General features: G+C 41.9%; 1 protein-coding gene across 1 annotated transcript in view; it reads right to left on the bottom strand.

Moving 5' to 3' along the window:
* Positions 1–16,221, bottom strand: part of Veph1 (ventricular zone expressed PH domain containing 1) — a 191,716-nt gene that overhangs the window by 83,074 nt on the left and 92,421 nt on the right. Inside the window, exon 7 of the mRNA XM_055596770.1 lies at positions 7,735–7,955. Coding sequence (XP_055452745.1) covers positions 7,735–7,955 — 221 coding nt within the window. The remainder of the gene's footprint in view (positions 1–7,734; positions 7,956–16,221) is intronic.

The raw sequence follows: 16,221 nt of genomic DNA on the forward strand, positions 1-16,221 counted from the left end.
GGGGGGGGGGTCAGCACTGCTGGGGTCTCATATTCACTGGCCTGGTTCCATTTTCTCCAAAGCTGATAATGATGTCTCCCACCTATGTCTCTTGTTAATAAATGAATTCCTGAAATACCTTTAAAGACCTCCCCTTAGCCCTAAGTACTGGTTAAGGAAGGACGACCAAGGAGGAAAATGAGTAACAGATGGGACATAAACGGTACCACATGGTAGCCGCCACCTCTTCGCTAAGAAGCAGGGCAAAACCTGAAACTATTACTTCATATGTATAGAGGGGTCACAGCAGCCACACAACTGCCACGAAAGGCCATTAGGGTTTTCTTTTGGTACAGGGCATCTCTAGATGGAAAAATATATACTGCTTTCTTGTTGAAACTCCAGTTTTATCTTTATGTTACCTCGGTGGGGTAAGAGTACCTTCAACTTTTCCTAAGCAGGGACAATACTGTCCAGAATGCAACATGGTTTTAATTATGTCCCGAAACTACTTGTGTGCATTCCTTGAGCCAACTGTTGGTCTCAAAAAGTCAGTTTTTTTTTCCTTTGTGTAAACATGTCTTGCCTTTAAAAAATGAGTTGTTTTTTTTTTTTAATAAGCACTTAGAGAATATCTTTCTGTTGAATACTAGTGCTCTAGTTTGGAGGCAAGTAGGACACAAAGAGATACCTCGTGATTTGAGAGCTGGAGGACTGGCAAGGGCTATAAGCTACAGAAGTTCAAAGGAAAGTAGGATCATGAGAAAGAAAGTTCCCATAGGGAAGGGGTACCAAGCCGCAGGTCGAGAGAACAGCAACCTTTCATGGGATGAGAGGAACGAAGATGATATTCTAGAGTGTGGTGGAAAACATGAGCAGAACTGGTGTGAATTTTGGTAGGAATATGTAGAAGTCGCCTGGGACAATCCTGTGAGTTACATAAGCGCTGTTTATAATATAGCTCTTATTTACACAAAAATCTGAGATCCACTGGATGGGACTAAAGGAGAAAGGAAAGGAGGCTTCCCTGGTTACTGCCTGGATTTACATGGATGTTACTTCAGGTCTATAAGGGGATAGGGTTTGGTAGAGGCTTAAATTGTGTGCTAGATTATTAATTTATTTTTTATTTTTGTGTACGTGTGTGAGCCTGTGTGAGTTTATGTGTGCCATGTGCATGGAGGAGTCCATGGAGAACAGAAGAAGGGACTGGATCTCCTGGAACTGGAGATACAGACGGTTGTGTGTTGCCCAGTGGGTGCTGGGAACTGAACATAGGTCCTTTGAAAAAGCGACAGTACTCTTAACCACTGACCTGTCTTTCCAGTTCCCCTTTCTTCCAGGGGAATTCATTCAATTATACTTTATATGAAGTCTCTACAATTCTAAAGCACATGAAGATATTTTATTGTGAATATTAAATAAAATGAGGCTGGAGAGACCACTCCGCAGTTAGAAGCATGGGCTGCTTTTCCAGAGGACCCAGCCACACATTGATTCATCACCACCTATAACTCTAGTTCCAGGGGGATCCAATGCCTTCTTCCTGCCTCTGTGGGCATTGTGTGCATGTGGTACACTGATATACATTCAGGCAAAACTTCGGATGCACACAAAATAAAAAATAAAGAAAAAAAGATTAACTAAAATAACATTGCTAGTTGGTTTAAGCTTGATTACACCTATTAGCAGCATTCTTGGCAAAGATGAAGATGAATTGGTCCTCTCTCCTCTGCAATTTCTGTCTTGGGGTCAGTGAACAATCTTCATTCTCAAGCTGTTGTTCTATGTCTTGGGAGAAAGATGTATTACAGCAAAAATAGGTCCTGGTGTAGCATCCATGATGTCAAGATATGAACTCTGGTCACCAACCATTGTAAAACCCTACCTTCACAAGCCGCATTGCTTGGCTGCATATTAGGGCAACACCTCTCGTTACCGCCACTCCAAGGAGGATCATACTCATTGGTACTCAGTCTCATTCTGACTCCCCTCCAATCATCCCACAGGCCTGGGTACCATTTCCTTTAATCTACTGTGTCATTTCTTTCCATCTACCTTAGTTACTCTTCATGACACTGTGTCGTAATACCTGACAATATCAACGTAAGTACAGAAAGATTCGTGTTGGATCACAGTGAAAGGCTACAGTCTATTATAGTGGAGGAATCATAGAAGTAGGATCCTGAGACAGATGGTCACATGCACCAACCAAGGACCATGTATAGACTGGACCTAGGCCCCCTACACAGATGTAGCAGATGGGCAGCCTGGTCTTCATGTAGGTCCCCTAGTAAGGGAAGTCTGTCTCCAACATGGACTCTGTTGCCTGCTTTTCAATCACTTTCCTCTAGTGGAGCTACCACGCCAGAGCACAGGGGATGAGAATAAGCTCAGTCCTGATGCTACTTGATGAGCTGGGGTAAGTTGGTGGGGAGGGGAGGGTTGGGAAGAGATGAGGGAGGGGGCTAAAATAGGGCTTTTAAGTGACTAAATTAATTAATTAATTAATTAATTAATTAATTAATTAAAAAACCCAGTCAAGTTGACTCCCTCCCACCCCAAATTAACCATCATTCCATCATTACATTAGTTTTATGCCTACCTAACTGGTTTTGGCTATAGTTTTCTTTTCATTCTCGGTTTTAATTTAAGGCATGCAAACAAAGGAGAGACACAAAATTTCTACTGCCATCATTTCTAGAAAAAAACAACAGGAGAGCAACTACCTATTTAATTAAGCAAGAGCTGTAGGGAATAATTTTGTCATGAACTTTTCTTACAAATAACTTTTCCCCCTTTATGACTCCAATGGCTTTGGCTAGGCTCCAGAAGCCGCGTCTACGGGAACAGTTCATTCACTTCCTTGGGCTGGAGACTCTTTCTATCATTCCTCCTTCTGCTCCTCACTATCACCATCCTCCCTCCCTCTTTCATCTTTTCTCCTATTTACTTCCCCATCCCTCTTTCCACAATTTCCATTCCTCAAAGTTTCCTTTTCCAGCTGGGGCCCTAGTCTGTCTTCCTGCTAAAAACACATACCACAAATTGTCCCCTTCTGCTGGTGCTGGAGGAGGCTGGCCTCTCTGGTGCCACTTTTGTTTGGCGAAGGCATCTTCTGGTGCCTGACATCTTAAACTGAATGTGAGGGTTGGGAGAATGTGAAGGTGCATAGGCAAAATATTAACTTAAAAACCAAGTGTGTAATGTGCTTGTGGCTGTGCATGCCAAGGCGGCACACACAAGTCCACAGCAGCCTGGGTTTGAACATATGTGCGCATTTACACTGTGTGTGTCGTCATACCACACACCACCAGTCAATGCTGCCTGAAACACGTCGGCTCGAATTCAAGACTGGCATGTTTCTATTGTACGTGCAGAAGTTTTCCGTTCTCATATAAACATAACTAAATTATGGATTAATTATGGAAAGGAACTCCCAGTGTCTTCTGACCACCATCTCTCAGCACACAGCTACTAAATTCCTATGCCTTTGGACTGCTCTGTGTTAAGATGTTTGGTTTTAGAAGTTGCTATTTGAAAGCCCAGCAAGTTTCATTAAAAAAAAAAATGATAGTACTTGGTATCCGGACAGAATTTCTAACAGCATCTGAAATGGACCTACGTGGTCTTCTGCCCTTTTGTACTCATGTGAAGTGGCATCTCAGCATTGGTAATTATAAATATAAAATAATAATCAACTCTAAAGAACACTAAAGATGCTCTATGTCCGGCGGTATTAAATATTCAAGGAAACTTTAATTATTTCTGTCAAAATAAGCAAGGACATCTGTCTCATTATTATGCAAATCTGCTAATTGAACACTATATGTTAAATCATATATAAATGTATATACTTATAAACATATAAATAAGAAATTATATATAAAACAAAAATTTGTAATAGCCAGAAGCTGGAAACAACCCAGATGCCCCTCAACTGAAGAACGGATACAGAAATTGTGGTACATCTACACAATGGAATATTACTCAGCAATGAAAAACAAGGAAATCAGGAAATTTGCAGGTAAATGGTGGGAACTGGAAAGGATCATCCTGAGTGAGCTATCCCAGAAGCAGAAAGGCACACACGGTGTATACTCACTCATATAGACACATAATATAGGATAAACCTACTAAAAACTATACACCTAAAGAAACTAATCAAGAGGGAGGACTCTGACTAAAATGCTCAATCCCCATCCTGAAAGGAAAAGAGGATGGACATCAGAAGAAGAAGAAAACAGGAAACAAGTTAAGAACCTGCCACAGAGGGCCTCTGAAAGGCTCTGCCCTGATGACTATCAAAGCAGATTCTGAGACTTATGGCCAACTGTTGGGCAGAATGCATGGAATCTTTTGAAAGAAGTGGGAAATAGTAAGATCTGGAGAGGACAGGAACTCCACAAGGAGAGCAACAGAACCAAAAAATTTGAACACAGGGTTCTTTCCAGAGACTCAGACTCCAACCAAATACCATGCATGGAGATAACCTAGAATCCCTGCACTGATGTAGCCCATGGCAGTTCTGTGTCCAAGTGGGTTCCATAGTAATGGGAACAGGGACTGCCTCTAACATGAACTCAGTGGCTGGCTCTTTGATCACTTCCCCCTGAAGGGGGAGCAGCCTTACCAGGGCACAGAAGATGACAATGCAGCCACTCCTGATGAGATCTGATAGACTAGGATCAGAAAGAAGGAGAGGAGGACCTCCCCTATCATCGGACTTGGGGAGGGAGGGGGAGGGAAGGTGGAGAAGGGGGAGGGAAGGTGGAATTGGGAGGGGAGGAGGGAGGAGCTTATGGGGGGATACAAAATGAATAAAGTGTAATTAATAAAAATTAAGATAAAAAATAAAAAAAATTATCTTAAATAATTAGTGTTTGATTTGTACATGCATTTTTATACACACACACACACACACACACACACACATAAACACACACACCTAGGCTCACAAAAACTTCTTGGCTGTAAAGAAGTTTCAAGTAGAAAAGGTCTGAGAAGCTGTGATCGACTGTAATGGCCACTGAACTCAAAGTCTGCTGGGGGACTGCAGAGCTGGTCACATGGTCACCAAGAACAAGCTCTCCCCTTCCTGCTTTGACTGGGCTTGACAAACAATCACCCCAGTTGTTAAGGGCTGTCCAGAAGGCCACAAAGGGCATGCCATTTGCAAGGTATAGGTCTCTTTTCCTCACTCCTAATCTTCACCTTGTCAATCCACAGTTGCTATTATGCCTCCTCTTTTGTTTCCCCAGAATTGATTTCAAAACTTAAATGCTCTGCTTGTCATTTAGACTTTGTTGGCTTTTATTTAAACACAAGCACATTTTTAGAGACAGAGGAACGGAGAAAATGCAAATAGGTTCACCTGCTGCCCTTTACAAAACTCACCCGATTTATTCAGAATCTTTGGCAAGAGGAAGGCACGTCTGCTTCAGTTTTTCATTCTCTCTGGGATGCTAATTGTTTTTCTTTTGATAGTCTTGTTGTTTTGGCCTGAAGTCTAAAATCTGGCCTGCTGAGCTGTGTGTCACATTTGTAAATTAGTTGACATCTGCTTTGAGTTTTATCATCTTTAATTTTCTTTCAGGATCGCTTCACTTGTTCATTTTCTCTTTAATTGTAAGAATCAGGTTTTTGTCTTTGCTTCACACAAAAGTATAGACCTTTCAGCTTTGGGGGCATGGACTCAAATGAGTAGAATCTCATGGACACAAGGAAGGCTATTCAGGGAAAAGATGCTGGGAGAGAAGCCGTAGCAACCATCCCAGAGAGGATGAGCCCTGGGCACAAAAGGCTAGCTGTCCACACCACACTTCTGAGGTTCCCACTGAATAATTACAGTGTGTTAGAAGGAAAGTGACAGCAAGGCTTGAACTGGGAGAAATATTTTGAATTGAGAGAGGTTGAGGTGATGGCCATATGTGGGATGCATGCTGACCTTTTAATTTTTTTCCTTTTGTATTTTCATTGCTGATGAATGAAACCAGGGCCTCACAAGCAAGGCAAAGTGTATTCCAGTGAGGTACACCCAGTGCCTTCCTCTTTCTCTCCATCCTTCCATCCCTCCATTCCTTTCTCCATTCATCTTTCCCTCCATCCCTCTATCCATCCCTCTCAACAATCCCTCCTTTCCTTCCTTTCTTTTTTTCCTCCCTTCCTCCTCCTTCCCTCCTCATTTCCTTTACTTCCTTCTCTTTTTCTTTTTACGCTCCCCACAAATAGTGAAGGGAATAATGTTGCTAATAGGACTAGGGATTATTTATCAAAGATCAATTTCACTGTTAGAATATTGAGTGTAACAGTCTTGTAACTTTTTGCCATGTTATTTAATGCTTTCACATGCATGAGCTCAGAAGTGTTTGTAGGCAACATTTCCCCCGGCCAGGGCACATGTGTGAGCTTTTCTTCTGACAAGTGTGTCCATAAGGGCTGGAAGAAGCAGGTTGGCAGTCCATACAGTATAAAAACTTTCCTCAACACTAGCTGCAGGGAACCTAAACTACATTTTGAAACTATACGGTGCAACTTAGCTGACAGTGGCTTTGGGGTTTCATATATGTTATTGGATGCTACTATGATAAAGATATTGGTATGTCAGTCAGGTGCCTGTGGAAATGCTATTTTTGAGTGATGTATGTACATAGCAGTGTTTTTTTCTGTCTCAGCCGAGTTTGCTGTCACAACTAAGACAGGAGAGACTCCTATTAGCATCTTGTAGGTAAAGGCTCAGGTTTCTGATGAATATTCTATCAAGCACAGGACAGCCCACAGGACACTATGTGCTGAATTCACTCCCACCCTTCAGGCCCAGCTGCCCTCTTTTCAGATCAGCCAAATTTCACCATCACCAATAATTTTCTCATGGCCAACACCCATGTTTGACTTGTTTGATCTGACTCTTGTCATCTTCTTGTTGGGATTGCCTCTGCACTAAGTGACCTTCTTGAAGTGGGTTCTGAGTTTATCCTACCATGTGCTAAATCTCACAGTGACATCAACATGGTAAAATTCAAGCTTCTCAGAAAGGTGTGCCAAGTCTCCGTGTCTCACCCCTGTCTCTACATCATCATCATATCTGTTGTTCTTCTTCTAACATATACTTCATTCATACAAAATGACGACTTGTTTCAAGAAAGACATCCATGCCACCAAAAAGACAGCCTGGTATAATCTGGCTATCTCCCAAGACTTGGTCCAAAAACATCTCTTACTCTAGGGGATATTTATTGATCTCAATTTTACCCCTCCTTCTCCATAAATAGCTAGGTTTCACTGTCTCAATGCTCTCCAAATTCCTTGAACCCATCTTTATTAGTATACCCTTTCTCTAGTCTATGATTTTATTTTCTAATTATTTAAATATTAATTATTTAAATATTAATCTCAGTGAGCTCCTTGGATACATGGATAACTCTCCATGTTTATCTCTGCTTAGATTCATGGTTCAGAGTGAACAAGGTTCAAATGCTTACTGAGTAAACGAATGAGCATTACTTGGCATTGCCATTTGTACTTCATTCTTTTTTCTTTACCATAGTTTGCACTCCTTTTAGATTTTTGCTATATTTGGTTTATAGATATAGAACAATTCTGGCAAGTGACCTGGTTCATTCAGAAGTTACTCTGGGTTGGTATGAGGGCATGGCTTCCTCTGGGAAGTCTCAGTACCACAAAGGACAGCACTGCTGTCTAGGTTTTGTCTCCAGGGTTCCCAGCATCTCCCCCAAGGTGCTGGAGCCTGCTCACCTGCTACTCCCAGCCTTGTTGCTCTCCAATTGTCGGGAAAGCAGCTTGGCGATGTTGCTGAAGCTGTTGCTCATGCGGAAGATGTCCCTGCTGTGAGGGCCCAGGATGGAGGAGAAGGTATCAGTGATGCTCTTAATTTCCAGCAGGAGAATATGGTGGAAGGAATGCTCCATGCTAGCCAGCTGGCTTACCAGATATCGTAGGCAGCTCCTGGCTCTTTCCTGCCAATGACAATGAACAGCAACAGAAGTCTGTAGGATAATATAATATCAAAGCCCATGAACTAAGTTTATTCGGAGAAATATGAGTGATGCTAATAACGCAGGCACATTTGAAGACAATGCACCTGTCTGACTTCAGGGTGTGCGACAGAGACATCACCTGTCCCCAGCTTAGAGTCAGAAGATGGAAGTGGAGGATCTTCATCACAGGCCAGGCCCATCTTAGACGTTACGAACACATCACAAAAGGATAAGGATGGAAATTTGCTGTCATGATGAAACATGTTCACCAGACAGTGAAAGAGATACCTATGTAAAATACATAGTGTGTTGAATGGAGAAATGTGCCCCCAAGTAAAAATGAAGCAGGAAGAGGAGAGCCTGGGAAATTAACATGAACCAGCACACCAGGCACATCTTAGAGAGAAGGTAACATTCAAATTCAATAAGGTTTTTATAATTGATACCCAGCATGCTCAGTAACCTTAGTAAACAATTACAGTAAAGTTCATCCTGCTTGATACCCTGACAGTGTGACTCCAATTTCACGTAAGCACCCCTGCCTCAGAGTGAGATTCTTCTACAGTCAGTGCACAAATATTTACGTGTCTCTGGTTTTGTGGACAGTGTTTCCTGGGCTGCCGGCGTAGCTCAGTTGTTACAGCAATTTCTTAGCACGTGTGAGGTCCTGTGTGGATCACAGATTCTCTCTCCGCCACCCCAGTCCAAAACCTTTCTCATCACAAAAAAAATTAGAAAGTCTTTGTCTTAGAAGCAATTGTTTTTCTGATAATAAAGGTGACCGTGTGGATATTTCCTGAAATCAGCCTCATTCTGAATGATCGTCTGGCAGCCAAACTGAGCTAAAGGGAAAATTAATCACATTGCGGGAACAAGAAAAATCCTAACTGCTTGGGACCTAGCATATGAATCCATGCCAACCTCACATCATTTGTTCTGAAACCTTGGCTCACATCCAGGTACCGCACAGGGGTAACAGATGTGATTTTGGATGAGAAAGCGTGATGGTAGGGCAAGAAGGGGGTTAGGGAATTCTGATTTCTTTCTCAGCTCCAAAATATTTTGTCTCTGGGGCTTAGGACTGCATCTCTGTGCTTTCAGTGTTCCCACAGTGAGGCGGGTCAGCAGCACCCTGTATCATACCGTGAGCCAGTCGCTGTCCACCCAGACACATTATTTATTATTAAAATAAAAATAGTGGCCACACAGGGGCAGTGAGTCTAAGTGTCAAGGCTCTCTCACATGCTCTCTAGTACTCACGGAATCCGCTGAACTACGCCGTGAGATAAGGAATGTGGTGGCTATCACTTTATGGGGAAGAGACTGAGGACAGACCAACATGCTCCAAACCAGGGACGTCTCTCTGTGTCTGAACTGTACCCTCACTAGCTGTGGATCAGTCCTTTCTACCAAAACCGAAGACCTTGAGTTAGCCTGTCTCCTTTTTAGTCTCTCATACACAATTTTTGCTTAATTATGTTCTTTTTGTTTAATTACATTCAATTTACCTAATAAGCATCAGAAATACTCTGTAAATACAAAACAGGCCAGCAATTTTCAAACCTTTTCTTTGTAGGGCCCCTTACCTCTTTTTAAAATGCTTGAAGGCACCAAAGAGTTTTTGTTTGCCTGGGCTGTACGTATTGATATTTGCCATTTACAAACTAAACTGAGAAATTATACTCATTAATCCACTTAAACTAATAAGCCATATGTATGTTAAATACATGTTTATGAAAAAAAATCTCATTCTCCAAAACAGAGCTTTTGCAAATCTCTGCAGTACAGTGATTGCTCATATGGACATGAACCGGATGCTTGTATCTGCTGTTTGCCTGCTGTGTTATATCTGGCCTCCCGTAGATCATATAGCTGGAAAAAGGATCATTTTCAAAACAGCATTGCTAATTAATGCATATTCTTCATGGATAATACACGAAAACTCAATAAGTGGTAGTGACAGCATGCAATATTGCTATTTTTGTACCCAGTTACATTAAAATCTACTATTTTCTGTTGTTGTTTGAATGAGTTTTTTTACCCATGCATGACATTGTACCATTAAGCATTAATTCTTTGGAAAAACACTGGTTCACTGAGTTAGGCATATAACTCATTGCATTTGACAAAGTGGGGGAGGGCTCATGTGTCCCCACCCCTAGCTATTGACAACTGATGGCTTTAAGTGAGTGGGGGAGTCAGTTCTCCTTAAGGGTGCTGCCCACATGCCAATGATTGCCCAACATCCAGGGGCAAAGTGACTCAAAGGGTTATCGAAGGAAAGAAGAACATAGTGTCGGGGAAGTGAGGGAGTGGTGGGTGAAGCTGGGAGGAGTTAGACAGAGGAGTAGGGGCAATTATGACAAAGTTCATTGAATGGCATGTATGAAATTATCAAACAATCAATGAAACGTTGTATCTTTAAAGAAGAAAGCAACAACAACAACAAAACCTTTAAGTCCCAACTGTTAACATCAGCATGCCTCTCATCAGGAAATTCCTTGTACCAGGGGAAAACTGCTGTGTTTAGGGTAGTGGGTACTGATTTCCAAAACTCTAATTTTCACTCCAACCTCAACCAATGCAGTTGGCAGCCTGTGTCCAAGAGATGCACATCTGTGGAGTCCACAAACTACAGATTAAAATATTCAAGGGGGAAAACTGGCATTTGTGCTGCACGTGGGCAGACCGTTCTTGTCATTATTCCCTAAGAGCTTCAGCAAAGTTGGTCTGCACAGCACTTCCATTGTCTTAGATATTCTAAGTCATTGTTTAGAGATGATATGACATATAAAAGAGGATGATCATATAAGGTGCTGTTTTCTCTAAAGGAATGGAACACTTTAGGTTTTCATAGCCACAGAATATTGATTCCCCAACACACACATAAACATAAACACACACACACACACACACACACACACACACACACTTTTTGTTGTAACGAAATACTTGACAAAAAGCAGCTTAAGGGAAGGGTTCTTTGAGCTTAAAGATCAAGGGGATGCAGTCCACTTATTTGAATATAGTCTGATACATTGCATTAGCAGCCTGAAAATAGAAAACAACAGGAATTGGGACCAGGCTAAGAATGTGGAAGCCTGTCCCCAGCTACCTAACCTCCATCGAAGCCCCACTTAACACCCCAATACTTTATTAGTCAAGGTTCTCCAGAGGAGCAAAAGGTCGAGAATGAATCTATCTATATCTATACCTACATCTACTTCTTTCTATTTCGATCTCTGTATATCTTTCCACTTCAAAAGATATAAAATAAAGGTTTATTTTTCCACCTCAGAGATCTGGGTTAGAAGTGAATCTTCCCACTCAAATGATTTAATTAAGAAAAACCCCATCCCTCTCAGGTGTGCCCAGCCATTGAGTTTAATTAATTCCACATGTAGTCAAGTTGGTACCCAAGAACGGCAATCACAAGCCCATCCTTTGTCAACTTGACACACAATCATATCTCCTTATTTCCTGTTTAATTTCCAAATGAAAGCAATAACCATGTCAAAATTACACCTGACAGAACTATCCCACTAATAATCACAAACACATTATATATTTAACCAGCTCCTAATTATGCCTAATATGATATAACTATCCCTCATACAACCACAAATGCATTAATTTTAGAATAGGTGGCAATTTCCCCTGAAGAACATTGTTTTAGTATCTCTTCTTAAATATAACAATTGATAATCTCTCAGTTACGCTGTTATCACATGATAAAGAAATTAAGAAATGAAAACAAATAGCCATACAAACACATTCTTAACAAAATACAACAGAAACACTCATCTCAATAATAATTCTCTTATTTTGCAACTGGTCATTTATACTTACCCTCCTCTACTACCTATCCCATATTTTCTCCATCCTCAGCAAGCACCTCAGAAGGTCTTGGGTGTTTGTTTTGTTTTGTTTTGTTTTTTCTGGAGAAGTGATCTTTATTCCTGATGGGTCTGTACCCTTCTTCATCTTGCCTGGATTAGGCTGATGTAGTTTCCCTTTGACTTTAATCACAGGACATGGTAACACCAAAAGATGTCTTAAAGGATCTCCTGCACTCCAGACATCATCTTTCTCCAAGGTGGAGAGACAATCCAACTTCACCTCAGGAATCTGGATCAATCACCCCTCCTAACACTGCAGTCTTTCTTTCTTTCTTTCTTTCTTTCTTTCTTTCTTTCTTTCTTTCTTTCTTTCTTTCTTTCTTTCTTTCTTTCTCTTTTGATTAAAGCATCAGGAGCTCAAAGTGGTCAGGGGGAAGTCTGAGCTTCCAGTTCAATGGAGTGTTTGTTTGGCTCCTAGCAGGAGTGTTTTTACCTCCTATAGAACCAAAACTTATAGGTGATCAAAATGTAAGGTCATGGGAGCAGCAAGCAAAAATTTTCCTAGTGGGTCATGAGGGGTGACAGTGAGTGGAATTATTCCCTTTTCCACCCCATGGATTTCTGGACCCATGGATTCCGGCTACAGGGGGAACTGTACCACATATTAGACGTTCATTCAAAGCATATACTGCCTTCTTGAGCACTAGTTGGCCTTCAGAAGGCCAATCCATTCTTTTGTCTGGCTAGCTGCTACAGAATAGTGGGGAACATAGTAAGACCAGTGAAATTCCAGTGTCGGTCGCACGTCTTCATCTCTGAAGTGAGTTCCTCAATTAGAAACAATACTGTGCGGAAAACCATGATAGGGGAGAAGACATTCTGTAAGTTTATGTATGGTAGTTTGGGCAGAAGCATTACATACAGAAAAAAGCCAATGCACGGAGAAAGTGGTCCAGTGTAGCAAACCTGCCACCAGGTGGCTGGCTCATTGCCCCAGGAAATGGTGCTATATCTGGGGCTTAGTGTTGGCTTCTGCCATTGCCAGATCTGGCACTCAGAAGCAGCTGTGTCCAGGTCAGCCTTGGTGAGTGAAAATTCGTGTTCTTGAACCCATACATAATCTCCATCTCCGCCATCATGGCCATTTTGTTTATGGGCCCACTGGGCAATGAAAGGAATGGCTGAGGAAAAGGGTTGAAAGGCTTAGACCAGATCACATATATACCACTTCCATTTGGTAATAGATTGTTGCTATGCATGTCCTACTTTATGACTTGGTGGGTCAGATAACACCCTGTTCAGGGTGGACATCTCAGGTTGCATGGTAACTTGGTGACTCATTGCCAAATGTTCAGTTTCCACTAAGCCCAATAGCAGACAAAGAGCTGTCTCTCAAAGGAAGAATAGTTGTCTACAAATCATGGTAGAGCCTTACTCCAAGATCCCAAAGGTCTCTTCTGTAAATCACATATTGGGGCCTGTCAAAGGTTCCAAAGAGCATCCGAACTCAACACTGGCACCTCAAGTACATCAGGGCTCCTAGATCATATGGTCCAAGGTAGAGAGTCTTCTCCTATTCCAGGCCCCACATAAAGCAAGAAGCTCTCAGAATCACTTGGTAAATGGGTTGGAGTAACACACCCAAGTGTGAGGAATGTGCAGTCTCCAGAATCCAAATAGACACACTAAAAGTTGTGCTCTTTTTTTTTTTTTCCCACTGGTGAGAGGGGCAATAACTTATCTTTCATCTTAGAAGGGACATGTCTACATGTCTCACATCACAGGATTCCTAAGAATTTTATTGAAGTAGAAGGCCCTTGAATTTTGATTAAATTTCTTTCCCATCCTCTGATGCCAACAACTCCAAGGTTGCTACCTCCTTTTCTCTTGGTCCAGTCAGCTAAAGTAATCAATACAGTGAACCACTGTGACATTTTGTAGAAGAGACAGATGATTGAGATCCCTTCTAACTAAGTTATGACACGGGGCTGGAGAGTTAATGTATTTTTGAGGTAAAACTGTGAAGGTGTTCTCCTGGCCTTGCCAACTGAAAGCAAAATTCTTCTGGTGGTTCCTACGGATAGGTACCAGGGAAGAGTTACTAAATCAATTACTGCATGCCATGTACCAGGAGATGTGTTAATCTGCTCAAGTAAGGACACCACATCTGGTACACTAGCTGCAACTAGAGACACTGCTTGATTGACTTTTCAACAGTCAAACTGTCACTCTCCACGACTCATGTGTCTTTTGCACCAGTCAGACAGGATTGTTGAAGGGAGATGTAGTGGGAACCACCACATCTACATCTTCCAAGTCCTCCGTGGTGACACTAATCTCTACAGTTCCTCGAGGAATTCGATATCGTTTTTGATTCACTCTTTTCCCTGGCATGACTCTAAAGGTGACTCTAAAGGTTTCCAGTATAGCCATAATAACTCTCACTCCACAGGTCAGGGAACTAATGTGATAATTCTGCCAGTTTCTGAGAATACCTATCATATATTTACTTTCTGAGATTGGGGAAATAACCACAGGATGAGGTCAGGGACCGACTGGACCTACTGTGAGTTGGACGTCTCCCAAATTCCATTAATCACTTGACTTCCATAAGCTCCTACTTTAACTGGAAGGCCACAGTGTTTTGTGGGATCTCCTGGAATCAGCATCAATTCAGAACCAGTATTCAAGAGATTCTGGAAAAGTCTGATTATTTCCTTCCCTCAATGTACAATTACCCCGGTAAGAGGCTCCTGTAACAGGGCCCCAGACAATATTAGGTCCTGAGACCTTAGCACAACTGACTCCATGATAGAAGTGCCATTCAGGCTGTAAAACTCAACAGGTAGGCAGCACTGCATGTCAAAACTAAAATAAAGGCCCAATCCCCAAAGTCCGTAGTTCTGGGAAAGTCTCAAAATGTACTAACTTTGCTTTTAGCTTCTGTAATTCCACTTCTAGCTGACTATTCTTGTTAACTGAAATGTGTCAACCCAGGACATTTTTTACAATTTATTAATATCTCATCTTGAAAAATTGCTCAGTGATCCCAAGCACCCAGCTCATAAAGACTTTCTACTGACTTAAACCCTTGTCCCATCAGTCTTCTCTGGTAAATACTCCATAACATGTCCCTCTGGGGAAGTACTAAAGGAAGGCTAACAGGAAAACTTTTAGGTATTTTATTATGGTCCTTCATCAGAGAAAACTTGTCCCTTCATTTGAGGGTTTGAAACCTGGCTCAAGTCTGGAGAGTGACTTGTGGACTGGGATTCCTTTTTGGCAAGATCCAATGTAGCCCTTCTTTCACTAGTTTCAGAAGTTTCCCACTTATATAGATCATACAATACTGTGTGATTTTGTTTAGATCAAATAAAAATTCAGTAGGCTTCTTATTTATTTCATGTCTGGAAACACCAGGATTGATTAGCCAGTGCCAAGGGTCCATACGAGTCATGGCACCATAAAATTCACTTTGCCTCAGCTGGCCATTATGGGCCTGGTCATCATACACACTGCTCTGTCTGTGCTGCTCATTATGATAACTATAATCACCTTGCTTTTGCTGCTTCTTTGCTGCCACCTGCCTCGTGCTACTTCAGGCCCAACTAATGCCACTGCATTTAGTTTATCTAGCTGAGCATCAGCATCTCCAGTCCTAAGGTCTGGTGTAAGGAAGAGGGAGACAATAAAGCTCTTCAGATGTTCTGGTGCCCCTCTCATCATTTTGTACCTTATGGGATTAGTGAAGGGCAGTCTTCTGGGTCTGTCCATTGTGGAGGATTAGGTTTTACACAGCATATCCACTCTAGCATTGCAATTTCCCTGAGCCTTAAAATCCCTTCAACCAACACTAAGCCAAGGGATATCAGGCATCTCTGACCCCTTTTCAATAGGCCATCCTTTGACAAATGCTTCAGCCAACCATCCAAAGAAGCTTTTCACACATTTTTCCCCTTAACTGTGTAAGCTTCCATAATAAAACCCAGAATCCCTGTATCAATAAAATCAGCCTGATTCAGTTTTATATTTCTTCCACCATAATCCTCCACCCTTTAAATCCACTCCCACAAATATCACCCAGACTTCCTTGAATGAACTAGCAAACTCATTAAGCTCTTTAGTAGTATAGTGCACCTCCTCATGGACTGCACTTTCTTCCCTCTAGGAGCCTGCGTAGCCTCAGTCAGGTTATAGGCCTAAAGGCAAGTATGAGTAGACCCTGACAGCTGGTATTGTCATGCCTGGTATTTCCTTCAGAGAAAGTCACTGCTGGTTTACCAGACAGTGAAAGTTTATTTTCCTCAGTCAAAGGTGGAAAAAAAGCCACATTTTAGGGGGTGAGGGTGGAGTTCATCTTCTGCTGAGGATGGAGAGACTACTTCCTCAGGTGAGATAAATCCTGG

The sequence above is a fragment of the Psammomys obesus genome, unplaced genomic scaffold, assembly GCF_907164565.1.
Source record: "Psammomys obesus unplaced genomic scaffold, mPsaObe1.curated_primary_1811, whole genome shotgun sequence".
Taxonomy (NCBI): domain Eukaryota; kingdom Metazoa; phylum Chordata; class Mammalia; order Rodentia; family Muridae; genus Psammomys; species Psammomys obesus.